Source organism: Girardinichthys multiradiatus, chromosome 4 (genome assembly GCF_021462225.1).
Source record: "Girardinichthys multiradiatus isolate DD_20200921_A chromosome 4, DD_fGirMul_XY1, whole genome shotgun sequence".
Taxonomy (NCBI): Eukaryota; Metazoa; Chordata; class Actinopteri; order Cyprinodontiformes; family Goodeidae; genus Girardinichthys; species Girardinichthys multiradiatus.
In genome coordinates, this window is record NC_061797.1 from 4,691,302 (window position 1) to 4,714,909 (window position 23,608).

The window sequence follows — 23,608 nt, forward strand, 5'->3', positions numbered from 1 at the left end:
GTTTGTATGTACGATCTTGGCAATAAAGCTGATTCTGATTCTGATTCTGATTAAGGACCACAACGGCCGGAGCGGGACAAACCAAAATTTTATTTTACTATTTACAAATTATAAACAATGTCTGAAGGCTGAAAGAAAATTACATGCAGTTAGGGGGCGCTGTATTTATTAACATCCTAAATCAGCTGATCACACATAAAATCAGCTGATCAGACACAAAAAAAAACAGCATGTTTGGTTCAGACATTTACTGACGGTCCTTAAGAGAACCAGGGTCTGCAGGAGGAGGGAGCAGGCAGAGCAGCTGCCCGTAATCGGACTGCCTGCCTCGGTTAAAATGGGCGGAGCACGAACAGTAAACGCCCTGCAATTGTATAGAGCTTTATCAAGTCCCCAGAGACCCCATAGTGCTTTACACTACAATCAGTCATTCACCCATTCATACACTGACAGTGGTAAGCTACATGGTAGCCACAGCTGCCCTGGGGCAGAGTGACAGATTGCCATACAATCGGTGCCACTGGACCCTCTGACCACCTTCAGCAGACAAGGCGGGTGAAGTGTCTTGCCCAAGGACATAACTACTGAGACAGACAGAGGGGTTTGAACTGGCAACCCACCTGTTCCAGGACGAACTCGTACCACCTGAGCCACAGCCACCCCAATATCCAGCCTAAAACTAACTTCACCGTGGTCAGAAGTCCGCGGATTTGTGCTTAAAAGTCTTTGTCCTCGGTATTGCCATGAATGAGACAAGAACCTCCTCATAAAGCCCAAAATTGTAACTTCAGGCAAATTTTGGAGCTTTACCTGTCTTGACAGAGGCATCTCCTTTCCACTTCTCCTGCCACACCCCTTGTCACATCAGAACCCCTGAGCCTTATTTTATAAGTTCTGGCTGGGCTGTAAATAATCATCCCAGTGGATCAATTTATACATGGAAAAACATATACAATAATACAAACATTAGTAATTAGTTTATATTTTTATTTTCTCTTTATAAATTCTTTTCATCATTACATGCAGATTACTTTAATGTGAGAATGTCACACAGTAACATTACGCCATAACACCAGCCATCAGTGGGTCAGTGGAAACACAACTGGTATCATGCCGAGTAGAGTGAAACCGAGTGGAGTGGAGCTGTGTCGCCTAAAACGAGCCAATGGAAAAAGGCCACAAGTAAACAGTGTCTTCGGTGTCGGTGAGATCATCTGCTGCTGAAGCACAAACCTGATTATGGCGAAGTGCGCACATAACTAATCAAGCACACACAGCCTTTTAACTGTAATGCACATCATGTAAAGGACCCATTGTGCTGTGATGTTGATAATTTAATTAATAGGAAAGAAATAAAGAGATTATAAGGCAGATTCGGTCCTTCATTTGCAAACTGGGTGGTAAAATCCCTTCTTAGCAGCGCTGCACAAATGAACAGATAGGAGTAATAAACTTGTCAGGGCAGAGGCTGTGATGACAAACATGCTGCTGTGAATAGCAACGACAAAAGTTAACTAACTGTAACAGTCCAGAAAAGCAGGAGGAGAACGGAACAAAAAGAAAAAAGTCAGCAGCCTGTTCATTTAAAATGATGCAGCGCAACAACCCCTGCATGTTTGAAGTCCCAAAGCAGAGAGGATCTGTTTGCTTTTCCTCCAGATTCTCTGGGGGCGGCAGCCAGCCAGTGGCACACACAATTTCCTCATTTAAATAGGGCGGTCTGCACCTCTTTTTGCACCTATTATCCGTTGCACGCACAATGTTTGAAAATCGCATGCAATTTTTTTTTTTTGTACAATCAATTTAGCACCCCTTATTAGGGATCTTTGAAAATCAGGGACCCTAATGTGTTGTGTCTAAACTGAATGCGGTCCGGTGCAGGTAGGATCCTGACTGACTTTAACTTTTCAACTGAACCCAATTTTTTAAAACCTAAACTATTGTTTTATTCTCTAAATGGCTGTCCACACCAAGAACAGGATCTTTGATGGTTATGAAAAGTAGATTAGTACTATTTCAAATAAAAAGCTGGTCAGTCAACACCACAACTGTTTTGTCACTTCCGCATTTATAGACTTTTAGATTTGGCATCACAACATGGGTGTTTCATCTTAAATCAGTTTGTTGTGTTCCTTTATTTTTTTCCAGTGTTGAAAGGCAATCAAAGTAACAGTTTTCAATGTAATCATTAGAGTTTGTTGTTGGTGTGGATGGCCCTTAAAGCACTGCCACACATATCTGCTATTTAGTCAGAAAGCATTTTTTATCAGAGCACTGTCCAACTAGAAATATTTCCTTAGTACAGTTACTGTTTGGTTATCCATTTTTAGATTTGCTTAAAGAATGACCATTTTCACACCATTATAATAAAAATAACTCATAACTGTATGTCTGATTGCAGCACTATGGGAAAGAAATGTAGTCATTTTATGCTCTAGCTCACCTATTGTTTTTTACCAGTGAACTAAGCTAGAGTCACACAGCTCCACTGTGTGTGGTACTTTACTTAAAGCTAAGTGTAGTCACTGCATTTTGCTTCTGGCTGGATTTGAAAGTTCTCCTGATCTTGGCACAGCACTGTGAAGGGTTCTGTTTCTAAAGTAAAGAAACGGAACCCTTCACAGTGCTGTGCCAAGTGCAGTCATAGTTTTTGCCTCCTTAAAGGTTTCTTCTGTGTTTGCCACACTTCATATTTTGGATCATTACATTTTAATGTAATACAACATAACCTGAAGAAATACAGCAGGTGGTTTTCAAATGATGAATTGATTCTTTTTAAGGAAAAAAAAAAACTATACAAACCAACCTAGCCCTATCTATTGTTAAATAATTGATTGACTATGATTAACACAAAATGTTGGAAAACTGAGTTCAACTTCAGTATCCACGACTAGACCTGTAGAATCTAGAAATGAGCTAAATAGAACATGACAGCATGAGGGAGGCTAATCAATCTCAAAAAGCAACATATTGCGCTCCAAAGGTTTAAAAAAATCCAAGAACAGATGAGAAGCACTGACATATTTGTCTGGAAAAGGTTCCTAATCCAACAAACCACGGCGAGAGGCATTTTTCACAAATGAAGCAAACCTGGAACAGTAGACTTTCTCAGGAGTGGCACTCTTACCACAATTACTCTAATAGCTCATCGACAAATCATCCAGGAGGGCACAAACAAACCTAGAAATAGAAATAGGACATCTCAGTCAAACATGGTGGTGGTGGTGTGATGGTCTGGGGCTGTTCTGGTCAGGACCTGGGGTTAGTGTCTTCACACAGGGCCTGTTTGGTTTTAATACTTCTTTTAATGTGCCATTTTGTTATTTACTCAGGTTATCTTTCATATAAAAATTGCTTCAACCTTGGAGACGTGTAACCATGACAACCAAAGAAAAGCCTAAGAAATTTGTAAGGAGACAAATACTTTTTCACAGTACTGTAATGTGTGATAGATGTGAAATTACCCTTTACAAGTTGTCTTGTTGACTCGATCTTACTCATGAATCCAAGGCCTTAAGCTGGACCTGATATGCACTGTGTCGTTTTCCAGAAAGTCCCAGCTGAGCAGAGTCCCATGTGTCTTGTGGTATTTATCTTCTGAAACGGGGATTTTCTAAGGCCAGCAAAGCGTGGAGATCAGTCATCTTTTAACTACGTGTTGAATGCGACGCAGGCCTGCAGTGGCCACCTGCAGCTGTAAAGTTTGGACTCTTTAACACAGCTACTCCAAATACCCACTGATTTCCTGTGATTTCCAACATGACATTGTTCATTTATGCTGTGAATGGATTATTGATGGGCAGAAAGGGACTTTTTATAAGATATTGCATCCAGCTATTGAGCAAATGACCTGTATAGGTGTCCTTTTTACTTGCAGCATTGCAGCTCCACTTGTGTTGTGAAAGCAATCAGCTGGTGTTGTCGTATTTGTTGAAGTTGGACTTACAGTAATACTGAAGGGAAGTGCAACTGTCGTCCAGACCACCTTGGTGCTGGTCATTTCAACACCTTCACCATTTTGTACCTTTGTAGTTTTGCTTGTTTGGTGCCCAGATGTTTAATTTTGTACCGTACCTGCATCGGTTCTTAAGAGCTTTAACCACAGACAGTTTCAAGTAATCTCCTATTTTCTTTTCAAAGTTTTACAGAAAACATTTTATCTATATATATACCTACCAGCTGTAGGTCAGAATGATGGTGGCTTGATCAGAGGTCATAAACCCACAATTATCAGAAATAAAATTTAACAAATGATGTTAAATTGTTTGATTTCAGCATCTTTATATCTATCCTTAAAATATTTAACTACGAAGACAAACTGATAAACATTGGTTTAAGTAGATACTGAAGGTATGAAATGGCAAGACGTTACAAACAAGGTTTACTTGACCCTCTTTAATCAAACTAACAGTTTAACTCAGATGTGCTTCTGAATATTTTTAAATGATAAAAACCTGAGAAACCCATCTTCTATTTGATTAAAGATTAACCAGTGATGTCTCAGCCTCTGCCCTGTGACGGACTGGTGATGAGCAGTACTATAAATGTGCTGCAGTGGGTGTTCAGCTCCCCTGAGTTAGATTCAAATAAATAATTGTGGATTTCAGGTTTTGGTTGGTGCTATAAACCAGTGTTTAAGTTAGGATTGTTATCCCACTCTGGTGTGGTTTGGAGATTAGGAGAAGTTTTGAGGAGGACTGTGTGTGGGTGTGTTTCCTGTAAGAATTGCAGAAGCCTCAGTAAATTGAATGGAAATGCTTTCTACAGTGGTGTTAGTTTTGTTGCAGGTTTCTAGAAGCATTTTATTCATCTCTTTTTCTTCATTCTCTGTAAAACACCAAATGCAACCTTGGATCCGTTTTATGCTTCAGAATCCCTTCAGCTAGACAGCTTTCAGGCTGATTTACTAGATTCCAATAACGCCGGGTCCCATCCTCTGTTCTTTAGGAGCACTTTACACATAGTGTCAGTCCACATTACTGCAGTGCCCTACAAAGTAATGCCATTTTCTACATTTTGTCAAGTTCCACCCACAGACTTTAGTTCATCTTATTAGGATTGCAGGCAATAATATGAACATAAAACAGTGTGTTATTGGGAAGTGGAAGGAAAAGGATGCATAGCTTTCAGAAATATGTATAATTAAAAATCTATAAAATGTGCTGTGGATTTGTATTTAGCCCCCTCAGGTCACTACTTAGTAGAACCACCTTTCGCTGCACTTCCAAGTCTTTAGGGTTATGTCTCTATCAGCTTTGCACATCTACAGACTTTACTCATTCTTTGCAGAACAGATCCCGCTCAGTCAGATCTGTGAACATCAGTTTCCTAGTCTTGCCACAGATTCTCAGCTGTATTCATTACTTCACATTGACAAACAAAAAAGACATGTTGGTGTCCTCTGGCCAGAGCATCTTCTTCAACATTTTTGCTTTGCTCTTTTATGTGTGTTGGCAAACTGCAAACAGAGCATCTTGTGGATTTCTTCTTGCCTGTCTTCCATAAGGGCCAGAAATGTGGAGTGTTCAAGTATTAGTTGTCCTGTCAACAGAGTCTCCCTCCTGAATAAGTATCAGGAGTGTGTTTTCGTCCAGCTTTTGTCACGTTTGGCCATAGAAAGTAGATTAGCGGCGACACAGGGACAAAAATCCTTCACGACGTGATCTAATAAAATGAATGACATCAACGTTGAAAACTATTACTACCTTGTTGGCGGGACGGGGCGAGGCCAATAAACAGACATTTCCACCTTAAAAATCAGCATCAGAATACTTAAGAAAAATAATATTCAGCCTCACTATTAATTTGTGTACATCATTTAACTGAGCTTTAATGAGACACCTGAGATTGCTTGTCCTTGATAAGCTTTGATAGATCAGCAGAGTGGAAACGACAGTTATTTTCTGTCCGACCCACAGCAACGTACCAGACATTTAGCCTACCAGGAGTATCTACTGTCCAAAGTTGTCTCTGCTTGCTGAGCTTTAAAACAAAAATGTGAACTTATGTCAGATTTCAAGACATTAACTCTTTCGTTAACATGGCCTGACTGAACACCTCGTCTCGTTTGGACATGCATGTGTTCAAATATCATCGGGAGACAGTTTCAGGAAGAAGACGACTGAATGCCTGATAGCATGAGGATTGGGAAAAGGCTGGTAGTTGCAGAATAATCCCAGATTGTTACAAATCTGCGTTGGATCAGTCAAGTATAGAATCGATTTGAAACCTTTTTATTTATAAAAGCCAGTAATAACAGACAGAAATACCTGTTTTAAGGTGATTCAATAAATCTTACCAATGTGGCTGAAAACTGAATAATTTGAAATGTAAAGAAAATCATTTCCAGATTGATCTTATCACTCAGCAGAAGTCCATCTTTCTTCCAGGACTTTCTGAAGCACAGACATGCGAGTTTTTTGAGCAGGATTAGAAACGTTTGCTTACATTCACATGAAGCCTACAGAACAATGCCAAACTGTCCCATTAATATGAGGAACATGATTATTAACACTTATAAGAGTGCTGTTTTATTTCATTTGTGTGCCTTATTACTTATTTCATGTCACAATCTTCTGTGTCTGACAAAAAGAAATGAACTCGTGTGGAAAAACGACGAGATGCTGTTGTGTTTACATTTCATTTCATTTCTTTGAGCAAATTTTAAGATTTTTCCAAATAAAGTTTTGAAACCAAATTCAAACCGTGTCTTGCATTCTGCTGTCCTCTAGTGGATGAAGACTGATATGTAAAGCTGCTGTTCTCTGTGTTCATGTTTACAGTTGGGGCCAGAATTATTCATACCCCCTGGGAGATTTAAACCGATTTTCTTTCAACCAAGAAGCTTGCTTCTGAGAGGCAATGAAACGGGCATCTCTTAAAAGATAATAAAAAGCAATGGAAAATGAGTATCATTTTCACAAAAAAGTTTTATTTAGGTTTTATTCAGAAATGTAAAAGAAATTATTTAAAAAAAGATATATACATTTATCAATAATCAATGTTAAAATCTTGACAACAGTCAGACCTTTCTTAGAATCGCTGACCCGGTTTCTGCATGTTTTCTCCAGTATTTTGATGATTTGGTTTTGGTGAGGAGCTTTGCGGGTGGAAGGCCTTTTGCCATCACCCTAATTTTTAACTCCCTCCACAAGTCGTATAACTTTGGTGTAAATTCTGGTTTTGTTTTTTACTTGAGGTGAGGAACCCATATTAGCCCAGCCTATTTAGGGTGATTTAACTTATTAGTTTATAACGTTTAACATTTTAACTTTGAACACTAAATAAAAATGTTAAATAAAGGCAGCACAGCTTAAAATAGGGAAGGTGGGCGAATGAATGACTGTACAGCGTATAAAACATGAAAACTAATTTGGTTTGTACAAAAAACATGATTATTGTTTCATACAATACTTAAATAAAAGCAAAGGTTGAGGCACCCATTATTTCCAGCGTGTCCAGGAAAACACCAGTATCCACCACCATAAAGGCCTTGGCTTGAGTTTGGCAGGGCCATGTTGAGCCACAGCTCAGTCACCGTACTGCACTTCAGCTCTGAGTTCCTTTGTGACGAAGCTGAGGAGGGCAGCGGTGACCTGCTGCTGAAGTGTGGCGTTGCCCATGACCAGTGAAATGAGCTGGGCTGCGTCCATCCAGTCCAGGCTGCCCAGCACACGAACTATATTGTCGTAGAGTTGCTCCTTCTGATTCGGCGGCAGCTCCATCAGGATCTGAGGCAGAGGCCTGAACTGACCGCTGGTTAACCAGCTGCCCAACAGACCCCCCACTGCCCCACCTCACAGAAACACAGAGAGCTGGTTACAGTTTTAGCAGCATGAATGTGCAAACAAATGCCAAAGCTAGGTTCTCAAAACATTGGACATAAAAAATCCTTTAATAACATTATGTGTTCCTCTAAACATGATCATCAGTTCTCTGCAGCTTTGGAAGCATGCAAATATTGGTTATGTGACTTCCTTCTTTGTGTTAAATGCCAGAGACATTTCCTGTTTGCACCTATGACTGGGTTTGGATGAACACTGAAACTCTTAGGACATTTTTACCAGATGTTTATAGATGAAATCTATTATGTTGGGACTTTCAAGTCAAAGTTCATGAAAGTCAGACACAAAATGTATTGGATTAGTGTGCCATTACAAAGCTTTCAGATAATTCAAACTAACCCATCATCATCTTTGTTGTGTCCGGTCTAATTCACTGCCAGAAGCAGATGCAGCCTATTATCAGTATCGCTTTATTATTGTCCCCGTAGGGAAAGTATCTTTGCAGCCAGGTGAAACACACAAAAACACGGACACAAACTCTATAACATTGGCAAAAAAGTCAAGAAAACCTCAAGGAGACTTTCAGTGCAAATGTCATAAAAAAAAAGGTTTAGACTAAAATGACAAAGCAATCACACCCAAATCTGCCACTGACAAGGCAAGGCAAGAAGAGCCCCCCGCCCCCCATACTACACAAACAGGGGGTGACTTGGGCGTCATTATGCCCAATGGTGGCCCTCATCTCGTCACTCCATTGAAGAAAATTCTGGAGATGCCTCTAGTTTCAGGTAACCATCTTTTTAAAAAAGTTTTTCCTATTTCTTCTCTGTCCTGGTCCTTACCAACAGCAATCCCTGCAGGTCCACCGAGCAGCCCCCCGACAAAAGCGGTGCCCCCCGCCACAGCCGCTCCTTTGGCGGAGCTTTTCACCGCCACTTTGATCTGATCATGAGCTGACAGCTCACAGCACAGGCGCATGACGTCATCAATAGGCGGAGCCATCCCTGAGCTGGTGCACAGCGGGGGGAGGACAGTGGTCAGTCAGCTGAAACTAAGCAGAAATTAGAAAGAATGTTTTACTTATAGAAACTAACGCAGCGAGCTGAGACCAAGGTCACTTTCAAGTAACAACCTAAACACTTTCTCTTTCACTTCAGCAAAAAATACAAAACCCAAAGCTGACTTAAAAAAAAAATATATATATGGATAATAATAAAAACCAAACATATGGCTAATGACGCGTCATGTTTTAACATCGTTATTTACTGTCAGCATGCAGGGACTGACAGTAGGCTGCCGGGGGGCTTCTTTCGGCTTACACCAACACACCGCCGTGGAGGCAGGCATGACTGCGGTCACTGGAGCTCCATTGTTTTCTAGACTGACTCTAAAATGGAGCCGCTCTAAACCGAAGACAACAACCCGCTGAAGCGGTTTGTCCGTTCTCACGCTCCTTACCTTTACTTCACCCAAACTGTGCAGTTCTCCTCCCAGTGGGCGCCAGACACATGAGCTGATCTAACGTCCGCTCTATGGATGTCCAGCCACAGCTGCGCTTCCTGCGCGTCACGCTGACGGTAGGTGCGCACCATTTGTTACCCGGTGAGGGAATTGCGCCGGGTAGGCGTGACCATTTTAAACGGCGCGTCAGCTGAGGCTATCTTTGTAGTCCCCGCTTGAATGTGGCTTAAACAAATAACACCAGGTCTGTTCGCCATCTTCAGCCCTTCTTGCACCCATTTCGTACCTGTGAACAAATCAACTGTATAACAGTTTACCATTCAAGTCAGTTTATTGTGAGTGGCACGCCGCCTAAATGTCTCTACCGGTTAATGACTTAAGCATAAAAATGCTAAAATCCAACGTGATTCCAACTGAAAAATAATAAGTTGCATTTCCAACTCGGAACCATTTTATGAAAACGATTGACAAGAAACGACGGTTTTTTTAAGAGGCGAAAAAACCCAGTACTCTCAGATCCGCCCAGTTTGCACTATTGTCGCAGATAAGATTTTCATCATACTGAGTAAATAACTATAAAATAAAAAACATTGATGGTTGGATGGACGGAGGAATTTAAAACGTGATTTTTGCTTATTTGTAAAATTGTTCTCCATAATTTAGCGAGTATTTAAAAGTAACAGGGGTCGGCCCCGTTTCAGCGCGCCGTCGCTTTACGTTTTCAATCCCCGCCAACCATAGCCCCTCTATTTCTGCTTCCGGTTGCAACCAGCGTCTGCCCCGGACATCCGCGTTTGTTTGTTATATACTTTTGAATTTTACATTGAACCTTCTTTTGTTTTTCAATATAATTTTTGGAAACAAAACAATCCGGCTGCGTTCATGTTTTGTAAAGGGCAATTTTAGTCGCTCCTCATTGGCTGGGACTCGGTGACGATCCAGGTCACAGGTACCGCCCCCTCCTCGCCGATAAACAACCTTTTGATCACAACAGACTCGGAAGAAAAACAAGGTAGCGGCATTTTTTCCGTGCTTTGAATAGCATCGTCTTTCTTGGCATGTAAGTGAAAAATAAGAACCGGTCTTTGTGAATGAACAAAATCTGAACTCTGTTGTTTTTTTTTTTTCAATGGATTGACTGATTGCTCTCACTTTTGATTACTGCTCGGAGTTGGTGATCAGAGTGGGTGAGGGGCTGCTGGCACTTAAGTAAAAACATATTTCTCCATAACATCTGTTTCCAGCTTATAACCGAGTTTTTTTTTTTTTTTTTTTTTCTGACTGTTTTTCTTGTGTGGTTGTCATGTTCATTCTTCTGATTTCAACTAGCAACTAATTGTTGCTCTCAGACAGTGATCTTCACTTCTTCTTGGCAGCGCTAATTTAATACTTTTTAACTCCAAGGAGGAACCGACACTGATGCACGTTTTTACCAACAATTTCTTAATTGACCTGCATAAACTAAAACTGCAACTGGCTGGGGTCACTTTGGATTTGATTGGTGCTGCAGAAATAAACTTGTCTTGACTTTACTAGCCTCGGATGACGTGGTTCATATAAATATGTGGACATTGTGCAATAAGTTGGACGTTTTGTACCAACCTTGCGTCTGTTCCCGGCCGCCAGGGGGTTGTGACTCTAATAAATCATATCTATCAAAGAAGAACGTTTAGTAATTTTGGTTGGATTTTGGGTTAATCATTTCATTTGAATCAACTAACCCAAACAAAAATCAGAAAAAGTTCATGCAAAAATGTTCAATCAAATGAAATTACATGTGAGATTTGAGGAATTTGTGTTAATTGGTCTTCATATTTCATAAAGCTATCTAGAACAAGAACAAAAAAATATCGATAGGCTTCCTCACTGGTTTAATGTGTGCAAAAAGTTTTATGAACAGGAATGAAATGGAGATGAAATGTAGCACAAATGGGGCAAACTGACTTGAAGCCGATGGGATACCTAAACTTTGACGTTTAGGTACACATTCCTTAAAGTTTTATATGATTCCGTCATTTATTTTGCTCAATTTAGTTAAACAGTGATTGAAAGCAAAGTACATCTATACTGGATGCATATCTGGAGGATAAGTTACTTAAAATACATTTTAGGAGTTCATGTAGGCCAGATGACAATTGATGATGCCCTGATACTCCAAACATTAGAAATAGATTAGTGTGCAGTTTGTTTCTGCCGTCATTGTATTTGTAGACGGCATTATTCTATCTTGGTGTGTTCTCAGCTGATGAAGCTCTAGTAGGAATCTTTCCCCACATCACACTGATGTAACAACCCAGCCAGCTGATTTAGTGTAATAGGAGCAACTGCTCTACCGAAAAAGCTGCTGGTTTATGTATTGGAACAGCCTGTAGAGGACGCTGTCTCTGCTGTGAATCATTTGAACTCACTAACAGAGAGCCAGATGCTGGTGGAGGAGGTGATGGGGGATTTTATACCCGATAACCAAACTTCCTGCACTCAAAATCGTAGAACTGTAAAAGGGTATGTTCTCACAATGGTGCTTCTATTTTTAGATTACAGGCCGTAAAAGAGACTTAAAGAATGATCGGAAAGATTCGTTCTTATCTGCTTGGAAATGTCAGAGAAGACTCTGAAGCTGGAAGTGGCACCAATGAGGAGCTCCTGGAGTTTGAAGAGGAGGAATGGGTCATTGTTAATATCCAAGGTGAGAGGTGAAACCATGTTTCAGTACGATAACAAGAAGTTCATGCTTCAGTTTTTTCTGGTTCTTGGTGATAATGGGAGGATTTGTTTAAACCGGAAACAGACAGCAGACCCATGTCAGCCCCCGATGTGGACCCTCTTGAGAACCTGCTGATCGAGCACCCCAGCATGTCTGTCTATCAGATAAGATGCAGGATGGGGGGAGCAGAGGAGGAAGAGGAGCTAGCCTCTGATGAAGATGAAGAGGAAACCTCCAGGTAACTCCATGTCTCTCAGATACGTATGATGCTTCATCCCTCAGCCAGTCACTGTGCATGCAAAGTTTTCCACCAATGGCTCTTTGGTGATTACTGTGATAGTTTGATGTATTTGATGGATAATTGAGGCATAAATTCTAAATAAATAGTAGAACATCAGAGTAGGACATTATAAAAGGAAATCCCAGGGTTCCTACACATTTTCATATCAAAATTCCTCACTAAGTTAATGGTTATTAACACATTGCAGAGGGGATTTTCTCATATTACTTCAACCTTCACTCACCATGATTTGAAATTGTGTATTTATGCAGGCCTGCGGCTGTGAGGCGGCACATTTCCTGGCATCTTGCTGCCTGGGGGAATCCTCTGCCATGTAACCTCCAGCTGTTGGCTGAGCAGAGGTCCAGGAGACAGGCTGAGAGAAGGAGGCTGAGTCGCAGCAACATCCACAGGCAGAACATGACTAACGCGCAATTTTCACCAAAGGACAAAAAATACGGCAATTTAAGGTGCCCCTCCCCGCGCCTGTACAACTACTGAACTGCACTGATCAACTTTGACAGGATGTGTAGGAAACGACCCTGACCTCTGCCCAACGAGCAGCACAGTCTATTCACACTAAATTACTCAGGTTTTCATTATTCCACCTTAATCCACTGTGCATACACTTCATACCTTCATAGCAAGACTTTTAAGATTCACTGTCTCAGCAGTGAAGCCATTAAAGTTTGCTGTTGTACCTTCTGCCCTGCTGCCATGAGGTCTGACACCACAGAAAACCATTAACCTTAGCCTCCAAACATCCATCTTTAGAAATAGTTACTTTTCCATATAGGGTTATAAATGTCAACTATCTAGTAACAGCAGCTGTGTTGTTTGACTTGTGTGATTATGGACAAGAGTGTGTATCTTGCAAGAAAAGTGGGTGTTTGAGAAGTTTTTCTTATGTTGCTTTTACTGATTGAACTTGTGACAATGTTCCAAACGTGATCAGGTGAAACCTGTTGAATGTTTGCTGAATAATGACACAAAAGGATTACCATATTGCAGTGGGTTGTTCTTTGTTTGTGTGTTTATTTGCTATGTATTGACCTGTAAACTACTCATGTAAAGTAAAAAAACCTAAAAATTAATAAATGCTTTTATACTTTTTAACTTTAACTTTTATTAAGAGAGCAACTGTTGTTATGCAAATGGGATTATCTATGTGGATGATGACAGCATTAATCAGTAAACTGTCAAGAAGCCCATGATAACTCTGGGGGAGCAACAGAGATCCACAGCTCGGGTGGGAGAATCTGTAGTCAGGATAACTTTTAGCTGTGCTCTCCACAAATCTGACTCAGATGTAGGAGTGGCGAGAAGAAAGACATAAGAAATCCCAAAAGCCATTTAGGGGGCACAACACACATGTGGAAGAACGTGCTCTGGTCAGGTGACACTAAAATAGAAAAGCACAGGACAGACAAAAGGGAAGTAGTCCATTCTGCGGTTAACTTAAATAACACCAGCGACAATCACCAGCTTAAGAACGTTTAAGATGTGCTGATTATAGAAAACTAGCTCTGTTGATTTCGAAGGTGATGTATTTTTGCCATGAACCTCGTCACTCGAACTGGATCAATTGCATTGGCCCAGTGGCCACCGTGCTTGAAATGAGATCCAACGATCATTCCATTGGCATCCAGGAAACTTTCAATGTTGTCATATGTCACCCCAGAACCGACGAGGACTGGGATTTTCACAGACTGGGAGACCTCTGTAAAATACAGCAGGAGAATTGTGCATCAACATTGACCTCTGTTTATTTTCACATGGTTTTATAGAACTTTCCTACTTTGTCTTATCAACGTTTAACACAGGTCATAAAACAGACTGTACTGTAGTTCTGCCCCATTCCTAGTGTAGGATGTGTAGAATGGTTTTGGAGCCAAAAAGGTGACAAACCAGTACTGTTACAAAGTTTAAAAGTGTCTGCAGGACAGATGGGACAAAATGACAGCAGAAACTCTTCCTCACCTGGTATAGCAAGATGGTATCTTAGGTTTGTTGTTACTTTTTGAAATGTGGTGCAGACATATAACGGAGCAATAGCTATATTTATAACTGACTTGATGTTTAGATAAAACGGACAAAATACAGCTTTAACACGCCTATAGCTACAGTGGAAAACTTCTGTTTGTATGCACTATCTGACATTATATTTTTACTAATCATTTCCTGTTTGAGGTCAGTTAGCATTACTTAAATCATTTCTTATTTCCTAAATGCCAGAATAACAAGACACATTTTTAGAGATTTTTTTTATCACTTCAGATCTGGACATTTACATACAGTAAGACTGCTGCATTTTCAAAGAAATGGGGAAAGCCCAGATGATGACGTCCTGACTTGTGTAAGCTTGTAACAGGACTTTTGAGTTAATCAGAGGCATATCTGTGAATGTATTTTCACTTATCACCTCAAACACACTGGCTTCCTGTGTTTCATCATGGAAAAATAAAAGGAAATTACCATGTTGTGAAGATGTTTTGCTGCAAGAGGAATTGATGCACTTTAAAAACAAAATGGCATGAGCAAAGAATGTTATGTGGGCAGAATTGAAACTGTTTGCGGGTAAGGGGGGGCTACAAACTTAATCAGGTCTGTCAGATGGGATGGGCAGGAATTCTTGCAAACTATTATTAGAAGCTTCAAGAGGGATAGCCCCAAAAAGGCCTAAGTCATAGACTTTAGGATCCTACCAAATACTAAGAAACTTTATGTAAATTTCTGACTTTTAAGATAATTAAGAAATTCTCCCCCTATAGTTATTCTGGCATTTAGAAAATAGAAAACAACTTTGGCATCCTAACTGACCTTAAATCTGATTTACTGTCAGACAGAGAGAATAAAAGGTTGCATGTCAAGTGCGACTACATGCTATTTTCAGTGTTTTGCAAAGTCTTGCATTTTCCAGCCAGTTTTGACATTTTGTTTCTTGAAGTTTTATAATAAAATATAAAATATAATGAAATAACTATCTAAAAACAGCATTATGTTGTGGGAGTGTAGCAGAAAGAAACTGAGATTCTGTATTGCGTCCTCTTCAGCCTCACAGAGTAACAGAGAAATATTCCTTCATGAAATGTGAGATATGTGAAGACAGTGATTTGCCAAAGTGAACTTTGGATAGGGTGAAGGCTGAACTCCACGCTGACAGGGTCAGCATCCTCCTGTCTGAGTTTGTTCAGTTCCCAAGACAGAAATCACGTGTGTCCTGTTCTGTATTTCAGTACACATGAGACCCTCAACTATGTGACTGGTCAGCGTCTGGCTGAGGTCTTACAGTATTAGTTGGAAAGTGCTAAAATTAGACACTGTGGCGTTTCTGGGTGGGGAGCATGGTCCACATTTCACTCTCAGTGACCCTCAGGAGAATCTTGAGTGAGTGAAACAAACACATTCATTTCTTTTTGCAAAATAAATGTACTAGCTACTGATGTTTAAGTTGGACAAAACAGAATTCCCTGCTTCCTCTACTTTAAGGCTTTGTGCACATGAATGGGGGAAACATGGCTGGAAGTTAAGTTGAAGATACAGAAAAAGGTACAGCCCTACCACAACCATTTTAAACATGGTTTCACAATATTACGGTTTTATAAATTCATAACATGATCAAATTTCTTTCATTCTTGCAACACAGATGCAACTTGTATTACTACTGCTGTTAAAATAGTAGTATAATTCACTATAATATTGCTTATTATAGCTAGAAAAATATTATTGATATTTAGTTTTACCTGATCTTGCTAGAAAAACACGAACGGAGAGTGAGAGAACAAATGTTAAGAGTCACTGTTTGAGATGAAAGTCGTTGTGTCACTGAGCCTGGTTCTGGTTCTGCTGGAGGTTTCTTCGTGTCAAAAGGGAGTTTTTCCTCTCCACTGTCGCTACATGCATGCTCAGTATGAGGGATTGCTGCAAAGTCAACGCCAGTGACTGTCCACTGTCTCTACAAGCTCATCCAGGAGGAGGGAATGCTGCAAGTCACTGACTGGATGCAATCTGCTGGGTTTCCTTAGACTTATATAAATGTTGCTGCTAAAATAATATTGACTGTTACAGTTATATTAATCTATGCTATGTATGACATTTATTTTAAAAGAAGAGTTTTTGTTGTTTTGTATTATATGAAATAACAAGTTTTACAGGCCGATGTTAGCTGGTTATTTAGTCAGACTATCTGTTTGGGCAGCCAGCCTGCAGTCGGCTGCTTTACAGACATGTGGCTCATAGTTTTCACAACATGACTGCCCTTGTTTTTCACAAACCAAAATATTTCCGAACAGCTGAATTTAATTTAGGCGTGCTAAAATGTGGAAGTCTTTTTTCTGCCTGTCATTCGGTAATGCACAGCTACATCTGAGGGGATACCTGATGAATGGATGCATTTTAATCTAAAGTGTTGTTAAACATTTGAGCTGTACAAGGTGTGCACTGACATCAAGACTCTTTATGTATACTATAAGAGATGACGTTCAGTTGGTTCCTTAAGTAAAATGTCAGAAGTGCACCGGGAACCATAATTTCCAAACAAAACTGCTACCAAACTCAAAAAGAAACACTAGTTCACATTTCTTACCCGAATGATTTGCAGAGTTTAGATACTTGGGTGCATATTAAATAGTTTTGCGTGATATGTGTTAGAAATTAAAGTAAGGTAAATATGCATTTTTATTTTCATTTTACTTTCAACTTCAGCAACTATGTTTCCCCATGCTGGTAAAATCACAACTCTTCAATGCAACAGTGCCCTCTGCTGGACACAGCGCCTAATGGCATCTGAAATAATTACTTTCGGATGCAAATGTTTTGCTCAATCGAAATAATCTGTGAAATGAACTGTGCTTATTAAAACGTCAGTACTGATTTCTGAAGCTCTATATTGCTATTCCAGGTAATGACTATGTCTGAAACAAAGCTGCTCATATTTTGCTTTCATATTGCAAGACCTTTCAGCTGAACAAAGTGCACCAGTACCTCTGAGGTCACAAGGGTCAGCCTGATCTCCGGTAGCTGCCCCGGTGATGATGAGTCCATCTGAGAGGAAGAACTCAGCAGCTCGGGCTGTGTCCTTTATAGTCACATCAAATGTCAGAGCATGGGAACTGGAGACACACACATGCAGCAAAATGAGCATTTCCAAATGACAACGACATGACTGACTGTCCCATAGTAAAATATAACTCATGAGATACTAGGAGGATTATTGGTTATTTTAGAAGCAGAACACTCCTTTTTCACCTATTCAAGCTGTTTTAATGTAGACAGATTATACAGGTAATAATAACTGGAGTAATAAATGCAGCATGTCATCGTTATCATCAGAGATGCAGTTAATGATGAAGCACTATGTGCTTAAACTTCTTCCTAGTGGAAACAGCACAAACCTTTTTCCAGCACTTTGAGACCCAGTAGTTCTTCTATTTGAATGAATCACATGCACACGAGGTGACTCCTGGAATTCAACAGTAAGCCACAGTGGTCCATGATTCCCCTGCTGGTAATACTGCTGTCCATCCTTGGGCCACTACTTAGAGCTGCAGTTGTTATGCTACATTGCAGCCAGAAATATAGTTTCTTCTGTTCTTCCTTGTGATTACTAACCACTGTTAATAATCACTGTTAATTCTCTGTGTAAAACTAACACTAGGAATCCTTTTCATATACATTATCAAGCTGGGTTGAGCTTGTGTCACTAATATTTGTTTTTCAATTTTACACAAAACTGGGTGAAATTTCCGTAGGTGAAAGACTATATATAACATATTGTCTAAAAGCTTTAATATCAGTTGCTTTATAGCTGTACGAAAGCTGGATATAGATGCATGACTTGTCTTAACTGATGCTTTTGCTTTGCCAAAATATTCCTATTCCTTGAACTATACCACGTTTTGTCAAGTTACAACCACAGACTTGGTTGGGAGTTTATGAAACAGACCAACACAAAGTGTAAAAGCATACATAGATTTAAGCATTTGTACAAAGAAAAATGAGAAAAGTTTTGCCTGTGTGTGTATTCAGCCACCCTGAGTTAACACTTTGTAGAACAACGTTTTACCACAATTATGGCTGCAGGTCTTCTGGGGTATGTCTCTACCAGATTTGCTCATGTAGACTGAAATTTTTGCCCATTTTTCATAGGAAATAGCTCAAGGTCAGTCAGATTGGATACAAAGCGTCAATGGGCATCAATTTTCAAGTCAATTGGATTTAGGTCTGGACTTTGACTAGGCCATTCTAACACATTGATATGCATTGATCTAAACCCTTCCATTGTGGCTCTGGCAGTATGTTTAGGATTGTTGTCTTGATGGAGGGTGAATCTCCACCTCAGTGTGAACTCTTTTGCAGCCTCTAACATCTTTTCTTTAAGGACTGTTCTCTATTCAGCTCTTTGATTTTTCCATAAACTCCAACATGGCCTCCCATTCCTTGCTGAAAAAAACATCTTCACATCATGATATTACCTTTAACCTGTTTGAGGCTGGGAATGATGCATTCAGGGTGACATGCAGTGATGGTTTTGTGACACACGTGAGGTTTTGCAAGTAAACTAAAAGTTACATGTATGTCTGGTCTGACTTTCTTCCAAATGTTTTCATATTTCTCCTACATGGCTTATGTGCCATTTGTAACCTACTAACATGGAAATGATATAACATAACATATTTCTACAATAACAATTAAAGAAATTTTAAACATTGAAGACTGCCAGTGGGACTTCTTATGGCTTTCCCTCAACAGCAATAGTTTCCATTTTGCCACTCTTACCATAAAGGTTATATTATGTTTGCTGTTATAACATCTGATTTAACACAAATAATAAACGCGTCCCTTTTTTCAGGTGTTTTCCCCCAGGCCCTAAAAACAGCAATTATCAAACCCGTACTCATACTCGTCGTCTTCCGCTTATCCAGGACCGGGTCGCGGGGGCAGCAGACTCAGCAGAGACACCCAGACGTCCCTCTCCCCAGACACCTCCTCCAGCTCCTCCGTGGGGAGCTCAAGGTGTTCCCAGGCCAGCCGAGAGACATAGTCCTCCAGCGTGTCCTGGGCCGTCCCCTGGGCCTCCTCCCGGTGGGAAGTCCCTGGCACACCTCCAGAGGAAGGCGTCCAGGAGGCATCCGGTATAGATGTCCGAGCCATCTCAACTGGCTTCTCTCGATGTGGAGGAGCAGCGGCTTTACTCCGAGCCCCTCCCGGATGGCCGAGCTCCTCACCCTATCTCTAAGGGAGTGCCCGGCCACCCTACGGAGGAAGCTCATTTCAGCCGCTTGTATCTGGGATCTCGTTCTTTCGGTCATGACCCAAAGTTCATGGCCATAGGTGAGGGTAGGAACGTAGACCGACCGGTAAACCGAGAGCTTCGCTTTTTGGCTCAGCTCTCTCTTCACCACAACGGACCGGTACAGCGCCCCCATTACTGCGGCAGCCGCACCGATCTGTCTGTCGATCTCCCACTCCATTCGACAGATCGACAGACGGATCGGTGTGGCTACCGCAGTGATGGAGCAATTATCACACCTCTATTGAAAAAGAGCAACTTGGAAGAAGCTGCTACTACAGAACTACAGGCCTATCTCAGATCTTCCCTTCATCAGTAAGATTATTGAAAAAGCTGTGTTTCAGCAGTTAAACAACTTCCTAACAATGACCAACCGCTTCGATGTCTTCCAGTCAGGTTTCCTGCTCACCACAGTACAGAGACTGCTCTTGTCAAGATGTTCAATGACATCCATATAAATGCAGACTGTGGAAGAACCACAGTGCTGGTATTATTGGACCTTAGTGCAGCATTCGACACTGTTGATCACTCCATTTTATTAGAGCGCCTGGAAAACTGGGTCGGCCTTTCTGGTACAGCACTCAATTGGTTTAAATCCTGCTTGAAGCACAGGGACTTTTTGTGTCAGTAGGTAACTTTAAATTAGAGACCACACACGTGGCGTTCCCCAAGGGTCCATCTTAGGGCCCCTTCTATTCAATATCTACATGCTCCCCCTAAAACAACAACGTAAGTTATCGTAACTATGCAGAGGACACACATCTATACGTTACAATGTCACCAGGTGACTATGAACCCATTCAAGCGCTGGGTAAGTGCTTAGAAGAAATCAATGCATGGATGGGCCTAAATTTTCTTCAGCTGAATCAAAACAAAACTGAAGTAATAATCTTTGGACCAAAGGAAGAGCGTTTAAAAGTTAGCACATGGCTTCAGTTAATACAGCTAGAAACCACCAGTCAGGCTCGAAATCTGGGTGTAGTGATGGACTCAGACCTGAACCTTCAGAGACACATAAAGACAGGTCAGCCTTCTATCGCCTAAAGAACATCTCCAAGATTAAAGGACTAATGTCTCAGCAGGACCTTGAAAAACGAATTCATGCGTTCATCTTTAGTAGAATTGATTACTGCAACGGTGTCTTCACAGGTCTGCCTAAAAAGTCGATCAGACAGCTGCAGTTGATCCAGAACGCTGCTGCCCGCGTCCTCACTAGAACTAAGAAAGTGGAGCACATCACCCCAGTTCTAAAGTCCTTACACTGGTTCCCTGTAGCTCAGAGAATAGACTTTAAAATACTTCTGTTAGTCTATAAATCACTGAATGAAGGTAAAAAACATATTTGTTATAATGGTCTTTGAATGTGCCATCTAAACATTATTACCTGTAGTTAAATTTTTAGTCTAACTTTTCCTTCATTTTTTATCAATCGTTTTATCATTAATTTTTCTATTTTCTTATTTTAATTAATAATTTTTACTCTCTTTAATTATTTGTGTTTGTAATTATTTAATTACCTTAATGCCACTGCAAAGTACTTTTTTGTCTCTTTTCTTTCATGTATAACACTTTGAATTGTCTTGCTACTGAAATGTGCTATATAAATAAACTTGCCTTGTCTTGCCTTGTGTAGTGAATAATTAATGATTGTCTTGTCAACAGATTATCTGTGAATCTCTGTGGCTCCTCCTTAGTTACCATGGGGCTCTTGGTTTATACTTGATTTATACTCTTCTTGCATGGCCTGACAGTTTAAGTTGATGTCTTGGTAGGTCTGGAGGTGTGCCATATTATTTCTATTTTCAGATAATGACATGACAGAACTTTGTGTGATGATCAAAGCTTGGGATATTGTTTTATAGCCTGACTCTGCTTTAAACTTTACCATGCTGTCTGCTTGATTCCTTGTCATTTTTTCCAATATATTCTAATCATATGATGCCTCCACAGATCTGCTGGATTTACACTGTGGTTAAATTGCATACGTTGACTCAATGAACAAATTAGGTGACTTCTGAAGTGAGTTGGATGGACTGTTTTCAACTTTGGGGTACACGAGTAAAGGGGCCTGAATACATATAAACTTTTCACATTTTATTCGTAGAAGCATGTTGCAAGGCGGTGTATATCTTGTAGATCCTACCTACAATTCAAATTGAACAGATTGTCACCTGAGGTGACTGTGGCTCAGTAGGAAAAGTAGTCGTCTTGCAATCAGAAGGTTGTGGGTTCGATTCCAGCTTCCTCCTGCCATAGGTCAATGTGCCCCTGGGCAAGGCACTTAACCTCAAGTTGCCTACCTATCAGTGTATGAATGTGTGAGTGTTAGTGAGTGCAATTGGGTGAATGTGGCTCTAGTGTAAAGCTGTATGACTGGAAAAGAGCTATATAAGTTCAGTCCATTTACCTCACCTGTGCTTCTTTTTGATGTCAGTAAAGATCTGCACGTCATTAGCTCCAATCTGTTTGCGATATCTCAAAAGATCCCCAGCGCAGGCATTGAGAAGACCCTCATCAGCCACGTGAGAAAAGACAAAACCCTCTGCCCTGATGAAATCCAGACCTAAAAAACATGCGGTCCCATCAAAGTTGTAAGGCTGATGAACAAGTTTGTTTTATTTGGCTCAAAAAACATGCACTTCTTAACTGAAGACTAAATATTTCCAGCATGAACTGAGAAATTTGCTTATTAACTTATGAATAGCTGAACCTGAAGCCAAAGCTACAGCTAGTGCTTGCTGGTTGGCAGAAGACAGGATCTGAACTCCAAGGGGCAGCGTGGGGCAGACACTTCTTACAGCAGAGCAGACCGCAGTCATACAGGCGCACACCTCAGGGCCCACGTTGAATGAGTAAGGGACATCATGCATGTTTTCAATTATCAAACCGTCCTGAAAGAGGCATGCACAGGCTGGGGTTCCTTTCTTGAGAGGGAAGATTTCAGCTGTGCTCATGTGATGTGTAGAAACTTACAATGCCTGCATCAAGGTAGACCTCTGCCTCATGGCAAGCTTCTTTGATGATCTGCAACATATTAAAACAACCCAGAGGAGTACCTGGGATACACAAAGAACCACAATCCAAAATTGAATCATTGCACAAAACTTACAACCATATTAAGAATACATAATGCAGATTTGTTAAAAGTTCAATGGTTAACCATAAAAATCTTTCTGGAGTCATTCAGAAGCAGGAGCTACTGCCCCATGCAAAATAAAAACTGGACAGTAGAACATTACAGAAAAGAGATTGTAAAATCTTAAACTACCTGGCAAAGCTTTGACATGAATCATTCCAATAACGACAGATTTCATGAACCCAAAGAGGTTCTGAAACTTCATTTTGTTGTTTGTGTCAGGCCACAAGGCTGCAGAGACTAAAGAAAGTTAGTTTTCCCTTTCGCTGGAAGGAGGATCATGTGACTGAGCAAAGTTCAAAGACAAAATCAATCAAAAACTGAAAAAAAGTTATTTGATTAATTTGTTCAAAAAGCCTACAACCGGTTATCTGTCAGTGTGTGCTATATAATGCAATAAACCTTCCGACATCATGTTAGTTTAAGGAGCAAACTAGATATAAACACAGGCAGGGCAACATTAAGACCAGGTTGCACTGACAGCAATGCATCCAATGCAAGCACCATACTATGGAGGTCCAGGAGTGGCAAAATTCAATAAACCAACTTAAACCATTCAATGCTTATTTAAATGTGTCATTAGTTATTTTAATTTCAGTGATATATTAAACCTATAATTATTTAAATATCAAATTCAAAAGACTTACTATATTTATTAAAAAAAAGCTAAATTATTTAACTATTTCATTATTTATTTCATGGTGTGTGTTACAGCACATCAATAATTTATATTTTCTGCCAGCCTTACTCTTCAAGGTTAATGGGATTACCTAACAGTGTTCTGGTCCTTATGACTGGTTCTAAATGGACTACTTCTGCAGGTTAACTAAGGGATGTCTTACCATAAATTTTTTTTTATGGTGCTCTGCAGAAGAGAAACCACGAAAAATGTAATAAATCTGGAACTTATTGTATAGTAATTTAGGATTTAACTGCTTGGAATTTTAATTAA

General features: G+C 40.3%; 3 protein-coding genes and 1 long non-coding RNA gene across 8 annotated transcripts; 2 read left to right on the plus strand and 2 right to left on the minus strand.

Annotated features, from left to right (window-relative positions):
* Positions 1-6,911: 6,911 nt before the first annotated feature.
* On the minus strand, positions 6,912-9,391 carry LOC124866850 (protein C19orf12 homolog). Of its 2 annotated transcripts, none has more exons than XM_047362847.1 (3): positions 9,243-9,391; positions 8,627-8,835; positions 6,912-7,795 (listed from the first exon to the last, which is right to left on the minus strand). In XM_047362847.1, exons 2-3 carry the CDS (start codon positions 8,784-8,786, stop codon positions 7,530-7,532), a joined length of 426 nt encoding a protein of 141 aa, XP_047218803.1. In that variant the 5' UTR covers positions 8,787-8,835; positions 9,243-9,391; the 3' UTR covers positions 6,912-7,529. The 2 variants fall into 2 exon arrangements, with proteins under 2 accessions (XP_047218803.1, XP_047218804.1); XM_047362848.1 differs by lacking the exon at positions 9,243-9,391 and adding an exon at positions 9,051-9,170.
* A 664-nt stretch (positions 9,392-10,055) lies between these two features.
* si:ch211-260e23.9 (uncharacterized protein LOC555795 homolog) lies at positions 10,056-13,345 on the plus strand. 3 transcript variants are annotated; one of them, XM_047362845.1, is made up of 4 exons: positions 10,056-10,257; positions 11,780-11,931; positions 12,028-12,187; positions 12,502-13,345. In XM_047362845.1, the coding sequence occupies exons 2-4, from the start codon at positions 11,808-11,810 to the stop codon at positions 12,728-12,730; spliced, it is 513 nt and encodes a 170-aa protein (XP_047218801.1). In that variant the 5' UTR covers positions 10,056-10,257; positions 11,780-11,807; the 3' UTR covers positions 12,731-13,345. The 3 variants fall into 3 exon arrangements, with proteins under 3 accessions (XP_047218801.1, XP_047218800.1, XP_047218802.1); XM_047362844.1 differs by having other exon boundaries at positions 10,154-10,305; XM_047362846.1 differs by having other exon boundaries at positions 10,154-10,305; positions 12,034-12,187.
* A 142-nt stretch (positions 13,346-13,487) lies between these two features.
* Positions 13,488-23,008, minus strand: zgc:162297 (uncharacterized protein LOC555865 homolog). 2 transcript variants are annotated; one of them, XM_047362843.1, is made up of 6 exons: positions 22,789-23,008; positions 22,494-22,544; positions 22,231-22,411; positions 21,933-22,083; positions 17,213-17,340; positions 13,488-13,949 (listed from the first exon to the last, which is right to left on the minus strand). In XM_047362843.1, exons 1-6 carry the CDS (start codon positions 22,804-22,806, stop codon positions 13,750-13,752), a joined length of 729 nt encoding a protein of 242 aa, XP_047218799.1. In that variant the 5' UTR covers positions 22,807-23,008; the 3' UTR covers positions 13,488-13,749. The 2 variants fall into 2 exon arrangements, with proteins under 2 accessions (XP_047218799.1, XP_047218797.1); XM_047362841.1 differs by having other exon boundaries at positions 22,494-22,576.
* Positions 15,262-19,206, plus strand: LOC124866851. Its single transcript, XR_007037933.1, has 3 exons — positions 15,262-15,616; positions 15,719-15,778; positions 19,153-19,206. It is a non-coding gene; the product is annotated as an uncharacterized LOC124866851 (long non-coding RNA).
* Positions 23,009-23,608: the final 600 nt, after the last annotated feature.